The sequence below is a fragment of the Falco biarmicus genome, chromosome 12 (genome assembly GCF_023638135.1).
Source record: "Falco biarmicus isolate bFalBia1 chromosome 12, bFalBia1.pri, whole genome shotgun sequence".
Lineage (NCBI taxonomy): Eukaryota > Metazoa > Chordata > Aves > Falconiformes > Falconidae > Falco > Falco biarmicus.
In genome coordinates, this window is record NC_079299.1 from 11,883,721 (window position 1) to 11,897,433 (window position 13,713).

Here is a 13,713-nt window from a genome sequence, read left to right on the forward strand (position 1 = left end):
GCCCATGTGTGAAAATGCATATGGGGAAAGGAGGATGGGACTTATCACGGGGTTTTTTTAGGGTTTGGTTGTTTAGGTTTTTTTAAAGTTGCATTTGGGTTTGGTGTGTTTTGGTTTTTTTTAATTTAAGAGCATTCATACAGGAAAAAAGGCTTTGTCTTAAATGCTTGTGCAATTCCTCCAGTGATTGCAAATATGAAGTGTGGAGATCAGCTGCTGATGGTATCTAATTGCCTAAATTGTGTGGGTTTTAAGATTAAAAATTGACACTGCTATATTGTTACTCTTTGAATCATTCATCTCTTGTTCTTGTATGAGTAGCTGTGATTCCATAATGCTGCAGCAAGTACATCATCTCTGGTATCTTTAGAGTTTTTATATCCACTGTTCAGGATTAACAACAACAAAAGTGGTTCGTATCGTTTAAGCTTTGTGCATCTCAGTAAATTTTAATGCAAATTATTTAGTATGCTGATGTAAATATATGCAAACAATCTGCTTATCATAAAACTGATGCATTCACAAGATACATTTAATTTAGTGTTGTAGGTCAGAAAATGTCAAAATAGGAAAAAGTGAACTTTTTTAATTGTCAGCTGTTATCTCCTGCCAGTCTCTTGTCTAAACAGGCATTTCAGTAAAATCTTTCTGGAAAACTGTGTGGCAAATCACAGTGCTTCCTGAGGCTGTATGACTGGCTGGCCAATGAATGTTCAAACAACATAAGGAAACTGTTGTTAAAAAAAAAATAAAATGTGTGTATATTTATACTTTCAAGAGGAACCTTGAGAATATATGTGTGTTGCTGCTTCACGGTATAGAAAACCATTACCAAGCAACTGTGAAGTTTAATATGGAATCCATTCAATTTTATCATACAGATGTTACTAAAACTTCAAAAATTACACAGAAAACTTACTTGACAGTTGGTTCTCCCTGCAAAAGTTGACTACAGTGAGGACAGCTGCTTTTAAGGAATGAAATGAAAATTATTCTTAATAATTATAAGGGCTTTTGTTTGGATTTTTTTTATATTTTCTTGAAGGCAACTGATACTGCTGGAGAATTTTTTGAAAGTTTAAATAGCACAGAAGTAACCAACTAATTGTTTGTGGGCATGGTTGCTGGGACAAACGGTGATGGTAAGGAATCGTGCGTTAGGCTATCGTTCCTGCTTCAGAAGCATTAAATGCATTTTCTTTTCTCTTTTAGGAGCTTTTCCTCCACTGCAGGGTCAAACAAAAGCTATTTCTCGGGAGATGACCCTCAGTAACCTGTGGCTAGTTGGCATACAATCACTTGCATTTTTGTCAGGCGGTATGTGGTACTGTATCTTTCAGTATTTTTATCATTGCCTATTTTAAAAGTGGAATGGGACCTGAGGACACAGTGGGAATCCAGGCTCTTGCAAATGAGTATCATGTTGTATGTGCAAATGTGAATATTCAAGAGTAAAGGAAAATACTGGACAGACTCTTGCCTCTCTTTGGGGAATTTTAAGCTCCACTAAAAGTGAAGATCAGTAACGTAGTGACCTGATGATGTATTATTTTAAGAATTGTCTGTATTTTTAAAAATGTATACTCTCACCCACACTTAAGCGAATTCAGCATTTGGACAAAAGGTGCAATTGTACAACCACCGTAGAAGAATGTCTGTGACAAGAAAGCTCTGTCACCGCAAGTATTTCTTGGCATTGTAGTTAGAGCTCAGAAAATTCAGCAACTCGTCTCTTCAGTAGTCTGTACAGCATTGGTGTGGTAGAGATTCCTCATTTGCACAACTTGTACTTTATTGCAACTCATTGTGCTGGAGTCAAAGATACTCAGCAGAGCTGGTGGTGGTATCTTTGTGGCTACGCAGTCAGCAGTTGTTGTATTAGACACATTGATCTAAAACCAAGACCCAAATAAGATCCAGCGTCAAGTGTGTTTTGTGAGGAATCAGTCCTCAAAAAAGCATTGCAGCAGCATCGTGTGATTAAAAGCTATCCACATTTGATGAATCAGCCCATCCCTGCTGTGGTCTTACCACCAGCTCCCTGAATTCCATGTGCTACCAGTATCTCATATTATGAGAAAACTTGGAAAATACAAAGTCACTTGGTTAATTTTCCCTTTTTGTTCAGAATGCATCTTAATGATCATTATCAGTTTTGAAAATGCACTTTTAAAGGTGAAAATACAGTGAAGGAAAGGCATAAAACTTAGGGAATAGAGGAAACCTTTATTTGTCACACGTTGGAAGGCAGAGCAATTCTAGCTGTTTCTGAAGGTCTGCTGGTGCTGCTGGTGATTTTTAGCCACCTTTGTATTTTGTATACTGCAGTCCAACCAAGGTGACCTTTGAGTGGTTTATAGAGGCCTTTTTCTCCCCGCTAGTTGCAACCGCGCTAAATATACTTGTGGGAGAGTTTAAATAATTCAATGCCAATCATCTTAATGTTTTGCTAAGGAGTAATAGAAGAAAAACTAGTTTTTTAAAAATTAAAAATAGGTATAATTGCTATCATAAATCCATAGGAAGATACTACTGCAAAAAAAAAAAAGGTAAATACTCCAAGTAACTACATGGAGGGCAGTATTAATTAGCTCACCACTGTGCTGAAATCTTACTGGAAGAAAGATGAGTTGAATTGAAGGGCAAACTGGAACAGAAGACACGTTAGGATGCTTTTGAAAGGATGCCTATGATGTATGGCCGTACTTCTGGCAGGTCTAGTTGGCATTATGTTCATGTGATTATATACAGATTTGAGAGAGCTGTTCCTAAAATAAAACTAATCTCTCTAAATACAAGCAGGATAGCCAGAACTTCAAATGTTGGCACACTGCCTTTTACAGAGTAATTTTACTGAGAACAAAGTAAGCCCTCGGTAGTTTTGGCTCTGAGTTAGCAGTATTGATCCCCCTGCTCTCCCGCTCCTGCCACATGAATCACAGTGGGTGGTGTGCAGAATATGAAAGCTAGCCCGTGTTCCTTTTGCGGGGGGAGCTGAGAGCATACTAAAATACAAAGCAATGCCAATTTCCCTGGCTTAATGGAAAAATACCTGGTCAAATATGCCACCCCTGCCTCCCCAAAAGCAGTAGTTTTATCCTAAGGTAGCTCAGTGGGGATGGTTGCAAAATGATACCCCATAGTAAGTTCCCCTGAACTGAGTCCCCTCATTGACTGGGAAGAATCACTGCGGCTGCCAGGGAAAGGGCAGCGTTTGCCTACAGCTTCATGTTTTCAATAAGACACCGTTTCCAAATCCCAGCTCTTTACACCCAGTCACACACCGCACCTGAATTCTGGTATAATGTAAAATCAGTTTAAAGAAAGGTATGCCCTGAAAGGGAGGCAGTCTTGGGAGTATTTTCTTTTCCTGTTGCTCTTGCTAAAGTACAGCTGATGGAATGAATGTATTGAATCTGCCATTTTACAGGAGGGTGTTGGGACAGCCCAGCGCCGTTACCAAAAGTGGTTCTGTGTGCTGCATGTGGGCGTAAATGGACTCGCAACACTGCAAATTGCAGATGGCAAGCTACTTATTTCTGTCCTCTACTAGGTGGTTTGATCAGAACCCCAGAGATGCCCATAGTACAGCTGGTTTTATTTTGAGCTGGGACAGACTGGAGTGATATAAAAAGGGAAGTTTATATAAGCAGATTGCACAGCAGTAGCTCACATCAGGAGATTGTTCTTTATAGACCCTGTGAACTCTGTGTAAGAGCACACTGTTTTTTCAAATGCAGTATTTTTTTTCCAGTGGATTGCAGTCAATAGTGAGTGTTCACATGCTGCCTAAAGAAATTAGTAATGCGCAATAATGTTTCAGATAATCATTCCATTTATCTGGTCCTGTTCATTTTCAGTTCATTCCTCTGTAGTTCTTTTACTATCGTGAGACATTTGTTTTCAAGCACTGATTGTTGTTTCGATAGGTGAGTAAGTAGTATTAGGTCTTGGGCTTCTTTCCTGCCTGCACTGGAAAATGTGAAGAGTGCCTGGCGTTGTGTCTCCTTACGGCTGAGTTGCTGTAGATGACAGTGGAATGAAACCATTGTCAGGAAACTCCAAAGTACCCTCCCGGCATGAACTTGGATGCTGCTTCATGAAAGAGAATAAATTGGATAAAAGAAGTTTTTCTATTAAGGGAAAAGCACAAAATGGATACAACATAGAGGAGATTCTGTGCTAATAATACCATTATTGGTCAAGACTGTTTGGAGCTTAGCAGGCAAGTGTGTAAACATCAGTTCCTGTCGGTTGCAGTTCAGTCCTACCTTCTGGCAGTTGGCTCGTGTCACAGATGTAGTGGGCATTTTGCTGAGCCATCCATGGGCTTCCTCTTCTGAAGCATTCAAAATGCATTTGGTAGAAAACGGTGTTAATGAAGCCTACATTTGATCACAAAATGGTTAATTAATGTATGTTTGACTTTATATTAGGGGCAAATAAAATGGAAGAATGTATAAAGTGTTAAAGAATGAAAAATTCACAGAAAAAATGCTGTTGCACACAGAAGTGAGAACACAGCGATTTAAGCCTATTGTGAATAAAGATGGTTCTCTGCCAGGGTTGCACACAAAACATCTGTACGTTTCTATGTTTAATTGTTCATAAACAAGTTGTTACATTTTGAGTCGATGTAAGTCCTAATGGTATAGCGTTGCTGCTCTTCAAAGCCCATGACATGAGGAGTGTCTGCTCCTTCACAACGAGCAGCGTTTTCTTCAGTGCCCGTTGGTGAGCGCGCTTTCCTTACAGGTTCTCTTGTATTCTACATACGGTTCTATCAAGTATTGCAGTAACGATGTCTCTTGCAGGAGGGATTTTTTTTTTTTTTAAGCTGCTCTCACCAGATTTTGAAAAGCGCTATTTCAGCTTAACCTGCATGCTGGAAAATTATAAGCTTCCTTCTCGCTCCTGCAGCCCCAGCATCAAAAGAAGATGCATCTTATTGCAGTAAAAATACAATGATCACTGTGGTACCGTTCATTGTTCACTTGTTTTGCAAATGATGTAACTTTTTTTGTCTGACACTGCCGTAAAGTGCTGTTCACTTTTTTCACCTGTTTGTACAAGATAATACAGATACCGATCACTGTGTGTGACAGGACTCAACTGCTCCGCTTTGCCTTGACATAAAATTTTGGGACCAAAGGTACTTCAAACTGGGATTTCCAAATCATGAGTCCGGGGTTGGGTGCGTTCTCCTGATAGGCAGCTGGAGATTTTGTGGTGATCTGATACAGTCACACAAAATAATTACACATCTGGGGACTGTATCGTTTGGAAATAATGGAGCCATATGAAATAAAAGGTTATTTTTCAAAGTTGCGTATTTGATAGTTTTTACACTTTTTTAAAAAGAACAACAATTGGAAGAGCAAAATTGAAACCGTTCTCTGGTTTAAAATGTCGGCATACATTATGAACACTTCCGAGCAGCTTTTTTTTTTTTCTGTGAAAACTGTAGACTACCTGGCTGTGATACAAAACAAATCTTTAAAAGGATTCTATGCATTTTAAAATTAAACCTTTTATTTTAAAATTGGATGAAGTAATTATTCATTGAACAACTGTCCTATTAAAGTTCCTTAAAATTACTCTAAATGGTGTTCATTCTGTATGACAAAAATTGGTTTTCTTGATACCAGTTATTTTCACCTCCGATTCTCTCCTTTCCTTCTGTGTTACCTGCATTTTTGGTTTGTGTGATAAAATGGATGCAGAAGCCTTTTGTGATTTTGCAAAGGGCTGGTTGTGTTTGGAATTCTCTTATTGAATTTGTTCTCATTGGATTTTTTTTAATCAAATCTTTCCAGCACCCAAGATACCTTTCAGAAATGTACACAGAAACCAGAAGCAGCATTTCTCTACAGAGGTTATTAGATGTCTTTCCCCATTTTTTTTTTTTTTGGTGTGTGGCAAAAATAAAGCTGGGTTGGTTTTTTTTCAGGATTATTTAATGTGCTTCTAATCCTTAATAGATGAGATGTTTTTTCTTTGATGGTTGTATTTATCGTGCTTATATCTATTAGATACACAATCTCTATTGTGCTTACCATAAACACAACTAATAGTGAAATAATGCTTTGTTTCGTGATACAGCTGCAGTGTTAATTTGTGGTAGATAACATTGCTTATTGGAGTGTTCACGAGGAAGGGCACAGAAACAAATGTTTCTATGCCAGAAGTGGTACGGGGAGGAGCGAAGCAGTAGGGAGGAAGGGGGAAAGTAGCTTCTGCAGCACTTGCTCCCTCCAGCACCCGCTGGAAACTGCTGGTGCTCAGGCTGCAGTTTCTCTGCAGGTCACTGCTTAGCAATGAGTCTCCTGAAGTGTCTGAGGGCCGAGGGCATGCCACGGGCAGAACCCGGGCCATCGACCCCGGATTGCCACCATCCTAGAAAGATGTGAATGCAAACCTTTTGCAATCAAGGCTGTAATCATTTTGTAGATACATATATTTTTGAACAGAGTGGTCTGTTTTTAAACAACTTCAGCTAGGCAAAGCAATATCAAGTGGAACAGTGTGCCCGTCATTCTGTGGCCCTGGCATCTCTCGCTAGCGATAGCTCTTTAGCTCCGTGTTGCCTTTCATGTTAACTGCTGGTGCGTAATATTGCAATATATAACAAAGAAAAAAAGAACTCCTTGGAGCATAGTAAGACATCTTGCACAATTTCCAAAACAGCACCATGGTTGTAGTTACGTCTACCTCTTGGTTTCCCTTCTGGGTTTTGTCTTGGTTTGTCTGTGTGGTGTTTTTCTGTGAGGGGTGAGGGGAATCGGGGAGTGGGAGGGAGAAAGTGGGAGGGAAGACTTGAAATCTGAATATTAAGACACTGGTGGGGGATCCAGTGCTTACCAGCCGTGTTGTCATATTGAAAAAGCCATTGTTTTTAATTCCTGCCTAGTACAAAATGTTTGTTTTAAAAAAATCCTTCCTGCCAGAAAGAAAAATGTATTTTTAAAAAGAAAAGACATCCCTCTTTTGGCTATGAGAATGTCAGCTGTATGAGTTGTGACCATATCATGACATGCTGATCAGATATAAATAAATTTTTATCTCTCAGGACTCTATCTTGTATTTTTACTCTTCTGGTCATGGTCAGAAGTTTTCTGAAAGGATGCTCTGCATATTTAGATATCAGTAATTTCAGCTGAGGCAGCAAATAAAAAACGTATGTGAATGTAATGTGCGCTTACTCCAGTTTACAAAGAAATGTTCCTTCTTGATTGAAAAAATTCACCCTGTGAAATGTACTGAAAGGCTTGCCGCAGGTTAGCTCAGGGCCCAGGGGAACTGCTGCTGTTCGGTTCCAGGTATTTCTCTCCCTCCTCCTCCTCCTGCCTCTTTGAGAGCTGCTGTGAGCTTCAGCTATACCATAACGTAGCACACTTAGCCCGTGGGCACGTGGGAGAGAGTACGTAACTTCCAGGCTGACTGTAAACGGGTGGCTTCTTTTGGAAGAAGCGGCAGTGTAGTGGGCAGAGCTGTAAGAATGGGGCTGGCAGCGGACTCGGGGTCTGAAGCGTGGGCAAAAACGGGCACCACAGGTGGTCAGATGTGTTATGCGCTGTGGTCACCTTTTCTTTCCTTCCAAGATCACAGTATCTTTCTGAAAAAAAGGCTTTCTTGTTAATATCTTTATATAGCTAGAATCTGTAAGTATTTAAACTTCCAGTATGCCCTTAGGTTCTCTGTGGAATAAGGAAGAGGTCTCTTCAGTCAGTTGTCCTTTCTAACGTCAGTCTGGTTTTGTACCGAATTAGCCAGTTGGTTTGATTAAGACTTCTCCGTGAAGTTGGAGAAGCGATACATCGGGAAATTCAGAGCAGCTAGTGCTAGCATCTAGTGCAGCTGAAGAAAGGCTGCTTATGTTTTTACTTTAAAAAAAAAAATAATTGTAGAATTTGTAAATGATGCTATTGCACAAGTATTAAAGGGTGACAAGAACGGATAATTGATCTATGAGTATTAAAGATGGCAAGGAGCTCACTGGATTTTTAAGTTTACCTTGGAAAATTTGGGAAAGTTCCAAAAAAGTGGACATTGTGACAAGGATAAGTAAGATCAAACTCTAGGCCTATGCAATAAGCTAAGGTCAGTAAGGTCCGTGGGCATGGCCTTGGGAAAAAGCAACAATGGTTTTGCTAAACAAAATGACGGATCTAAACTTGAGATGGCAAGTGCAGCCAACTACGGTATGACAGAATATAGCTCATACTTTGTAATCTCACTTGAGAGTCTGAAGGAGAGAAACTAGGAAAGGTCAGTTTAGACTATATTGCTTTTGAAAAGAAAATTTTCCGTTTGCAGTTAACTAGTATAATTCTGCAGATCTGTTTAACAATGGACAATATTTTCATAAATGATATTATTCTACCGATTTGTTATTTATGAGGACAAGTCACCGAGTACTCCACATCACTTCGTAAAGGGTGTGTTTGACAGTAAGCAGAAGGAAGGTCATCTCGCCACAATAGATGTCTATCAGGAAGAGAAATGATCCCAGAAGACAGTGGCACTGAAAAGAGTTTAGAGACTGGCACCTGATGTCTGCATATGAGTTTCCGTTGTAAATAAATACTTGTAAATAAATAAATGGGCAGATCTGACCCTTTGAGCAGATCATGCCCAGTAAAAGCAGAGGGTGGTAGGAGTTTGGTCTGCAGCATTAGTGAGACCATATATTGAATATTGACTCAAAATGGCTCTGCAAGATGGAAAAGTTGATGAACTAGCCTTTCCCTCCCCAGAGCGTCCTTGTTTCTAGGCTAGGCACAGATGGCTGGCTGGTGAGTTGAAATGAATGCTGCCCAGCCCCTTGGTACGGTTTTCCTCACCTCCGAGGGGTGGCTGGCTGCTCACTGCTCCTCCTGGCTGTCATGTCTTTGGTGAAACTGCACACTCCCTGCTCTGAGTGAGCTATGGCGCTTTAACTCATCGGCCTGCCACACCTTGGACCTTCTTTTGTTTTCCCTTGCCCCATAATTTTGCCTGTTTTCTAGGGAAGAATCATTGTCCTTAATCCACAGGCCCTCCCCTCAGAAGCAGCGGACTCCATCGCACAGGAGGTTAGAAGCTGGAACTTCGGGTTTAGATGCAACAACGTTAAACACTCCTGCTCAGTAACTTCAGTCACACCCGCACCTACCACCAACACGTCCAGTCAGCAAGCCTGTTTCCTTCTTTTCTTGCACACACCTTTTCTGAGGAGGTGGTGATAGGTGCAGCAGCACTGTGAACCCCCCAGCCTGCCAGAGCTTTCTCCCAAGGTGAAGCTGCTGGATATTCTTCTCACTCCACACTTTTGAAAACACTGAAGATGCTTTTGTGGTTGTTCTTGTGTTCCCTTATGCCTGTGTTTTTCTTAGGCCGACACATTGCATCTTAACTCATCGGCAAGTATGTGAAGGGTAGAAGGCTAGACCGAGTAGATAAGGGCTGTCCTGCACCTGTATCTTGAAGTGCACAGGATGTTACGCATCCTTCTGAACAAGAAGGAACACTCCCTCCACTGGACAAGAAGGTGATTTTCCTGCATTGAAAATGGCAAACATAAAATCTGCAGAACAGACCCAATGGCTTGGCATGGGGCGGGGGAGACAGGGTTGCTGCTGCTTTGAGTAAATTCTCCCTCGCAGCTGGTAGAGGCAGTGGAACATTTTATGTGCCGTGCTCTGCTCTGTCACACCACAGCCAACGGCTTACGGGGCCTGTGCGTGACAGGCACAATTGTAAGAGCCTTCAGAGCTGAACCTCATATACTATAATTAGGGTGGGGTTGTTTTCCTAGGAAGTTTCTTAGACAAAACTGATGACAAAAGTAAGTATAAATATTATCTTAATAGACCAGTAGAGTCCTAAAACTAATTGCCCACAAGCCTGCAGTAATAGTTGCTGAAACAGCATTGATGAACTACTGCTGGATTATTTTTTGGCAACTAAATTTTCTCCCGCTTCTGTTTATTCCAATACTGCATATTGATTCCATTGTCACTGAAAATTGTAGCTGATGGGTTTTCTTACTCCAGCCATTGCCCTGTGGTGATATTCACGAGGCGTGCTATGTGTTTTATGTTTACACTGAAGCTGTTAGCCAGCATTCGGAACAGTAGTATGTTTTGCAGACAGCTAAGTATTTGCTAAGTGGACAGAACATGAATGGGATGACAGTCTCCAAAGGTTGGCTGTAACACCTACTACTGTGTTCCCCTTACACAAGTCTCTCAGTCGTGCTAACAGAAGGATCTAGATCAAGACTGATTTTTAGCATTAGCTGTTGAATAAACTTACACACACACACATGAAGCTATACCACCCCACCCTCTAAAAGACTCCAGACAGAGCCAATTAAAGTTACAAAGGTAATCTGGAAAAACTTATTTAAGTGAAAGAATAAAGTCTAGTCTGCTTAGTTTATCCAAAGGTGAGTAAAATACAATTCTGTTATGTACAAGTACTCAGCAGGTGCTGTCAGTCATGGACTGCAGTCTGGAAGAAAAGATTTAAGATGCAGCAATTCAGTGCAAAATCTAGCCGGGTTCAGAACAAGGAAGGCAGGGAAAGCTCTGCCTTGGGTATGTGCTCAGTTCTCCATCCCTCAAGTCTTGAAATCAAAACTGTTGTCTTAAATATTTTATTACAGAGCTGAAATAGAAGTAGGTACTGTTTAGCCTAATTACAGTGGGAGGTTACGACCTACATTATGCAGGTAACTAGACTAGGTAATTGTCATGATGGTTTCTGGCCTGCAAGTCTATGAAACTTGCAATTTTATTAGTAGATAGATGGCCAATTATTTTTTTAGGCTTGTAACTTCTCAACACAACGTTTCTGTTTTCTACTTCAGGCTTGCGAAGACCCTGATTCTACAAGAAACAGCAACAAATACAGTACTAATGTTTCAGCCTACTCAATAATTTTCATATTTGGAGTTACTATTAAAATGCTTTCCTTTATTACATAAACACAGATGACTGGAGCTAGAGAATGAGGCCCCAGAGATGTCTGAGCCATTATCCTCACACCCAGAATAGCCAGAACAAGTGCCTCAGGGAAAATTGTAAGGATCCCTGGAGTGGATGAGCATCGAGTAACCTTGCTATATATAGGAATTTTCTTCCGAACCCTTCCATTAGAAGCTGGATTATGTCCTGGCCCGCTGAAATTTTTATCCCTATGTTGTTTTTCTTTTAGTTTGCTTCCTCAGTATTGGGTTTGTTTTGTTGTTCTGATATTTTTTTGAGCTTGGGGAGGTCAATGAGTCCTGCAGGCCACTTACAAGCACTTTCAAAAGTCCGCTTTGTTTCAGAAAAAGCTTAACTTGTTAGAAATGTTCTGGTTTTGCATTGGTTGTTCCTTCCCTCTTGTGTTATGAGGAGGTTTAAACAAAAAAATCCCTGATGTAGCTTTTTTTTCTCTACTTTTCCTGGGTTTATATACCTCTGTCAGCCTACCACAACTGAGGCTTTCTCTGAACTATTTAAATGTCTGGTCTCATTCTGGTAGATCCATCACCTGCATAGTTAAGTTCCTTCTGCTTTTTATTATAACATACAGAGAATTGATTGTCCTATCAGTATAATTTATTTAAATACAGCTTGATGGTGAGAGGATTAGATTTATTAATGGATTTACCATTAGTGATTTCCTGACTCCAGTGAAACGTGTATAAATCAAGCAGTAAATACGTTAGCAGCTGCAGCAGAAAAAATCTTCTGCCATTAGTTTTTAATTTCCTGCACAAAAATACACACATTTAATTTTATTGCATAGTGAAGACGACTGAAAAGATGAAGCTGTTCCATAAGGTAAAGTGAGCTAATGGGGAATCTACTTTCTTCATCCTAGTCTGTCTGTCTTCAGAAAGCAAAGCAAAAACCACTCAAATGAAGTTAAGTTTAATAAGCCTCTGCTGGTATCCCCCTGAAATCTTGGAGACCCGAGCAGTTGTTTATAGAAACCCATGTGCTGCTACCCTGAACCAGAGCCACTGGTTGAGAGCTCTTTGGGGAGCAGCTCTGTCTCCCTAAAGTTGATCTATGAAAAGTTGGCCTCTGATTTTTATTTACGGACCTTTAATTTATCATATGAAAATAAAATCAAAATATTTTTAAGCCAAAAGGTGAAGATGTGGAAAAACTAAATACTACTATGCAAAAAGCTCCTGATCTTTATTTTCTGGTTTGCATGTCTCTCTCCAGCACTTTGTTGTGCAAGGAGGTATTGTATGTGCTGCATATGGTAATGCAGGCAGCACAGCAAACCTGAGTTTATTAAAGGTAGATATCACAAGGTCAGAAGTGCCAGTTTCACTAATTAGTGCAATCCTGACTAAGAACAGTTACATGACTTTATTTTTAATGAGCACAAGGATTATGGGAATTTAGATAGAACAATAATCTATTTTTATCTCGTATTTTGTAAGCTCAGACGATGAGTCAAGAATAAGCTGCGTAGTAAGACGGGCCAGAGCCATAGCTAAATGAACAAAACTGCAGGAACAAAAAGTTCCTTGCTTCGCAGCACTGCATGGAAGCCTCCAGATTATGGCAATAACCCTTGATAGCAGAAGCATGTGTTACAGCGACAAGGTAATGTACAAGTGTGGCACCCACCTAGGAAATTTAGTATGACAAGATTTTTTTAGTTTTTAATAGTTCTGTGTTTGCAGTTCAGGAGGGAAATAAAATACATTTTGCTAACAGTTAATTATACTTATTTCTTCTAACTGCTGCATCGTCTGCTATTGAAGGTTAAGAAGGCTAAAACTGTTGGGGCGGCGGAGAGGGGTCGACACTAAAAAAGGAGTTGTAGAAAACTGCATCTTTTCAATCAACCAGTCTTCCCCTATGCTATAATCTGAGAAAGGTGTACAAGCTTAACGTTTTAACTTCATCAAGAATTCTTTAAAGACATTGATGGTTGTAAGGAATAAGAGATGCCCAATCTGTAAAGTGGTCAATTACGTTGTCATTACTGTGTGTGGCACTCGGTTAGAGAGTGCCCTGAAGCAGCACCACACAACAGTTTCACAGGCTGTGGGCTGAAAGTAAATGACAACAAACGCAAATAAGGCTCCTGTGCCTAAACCTGACAATTGAATAAGCTGCAACTCAGAATCCATTTCTGGCTCTTCGTAATGTGTCCTTTCATGCTTGGGGTTGTATTGATTTTTAATTATGATTCTTATAAAAATAATTTTTAAACACTTATTTAATAATTTTAAAGCATTGTGTTTTAGTGAAGGGACTAAATGTTGTTAATCCAAGATGTTTTATTTAACACCCATATCTTCCAGAATCAGGATGTGAGATGGTACATAGACTTTCTTCCTAGAAAAAACATGGTATTTCAATTTAATAAAAAATAAAAAAACAACAAACACCCCACATTTCTTTGAAATGAAAGCCTATGTTCTTACGTCACTGCTGTCAATGTATGCCTCGAAGACGGTTGGGTGTGTTACTGTGATGATAGCTGTTACTTAAGACTAAATTACTGAGTAAGCAATAAGGTGCATGCAGGAGTCCTGGGTATGTGTTTCCGTGAGGAGTAGGAGTTGACTTACATGATTATGCAAAATGTATGTTCTCTGCTCTGCACTGAGATTTGCTTACTCTCTTTCCTGCCTTGTGCAATGACTGCTAGTAATTAAATCAAACATCGAAGATGGTATCTCCTTTTCGCCAGGAAGACATTTGCATTTCT

At 40.0% G+C, this 13,713-nt stretch overlaps 1 protein-coding gene across 3 annotated transcripts in view; it reads left to right on the forward strand.

The window, feature by feature from the left end:
* The window catches only part of LPGAT1 (lysophosphatidylglycerol acyltransferase 1), a 67,167-nt gene extending 60,096 nt beyond the window's left edge, over positions 1-7,071 (forward strand). For all 3 annotated transcript variants that reach the window (XM_056357349.1, XM_056357350.1, XM_056357351.1), the window contains one exon: positions 1,213-7,071. In XM_056357349.1, the coding sequence (XP_056213324.1) occupies positions 1,213-1,364 (152 nt within the window). In that variant the 3' untranslated portion in view covers positions 1,365-7,071. The remainder of the gene's footprint in view (positions 1-1,212) is intronic.
* Positions 7,072-13,713: the final 6,642 nt, after the last annotated feature.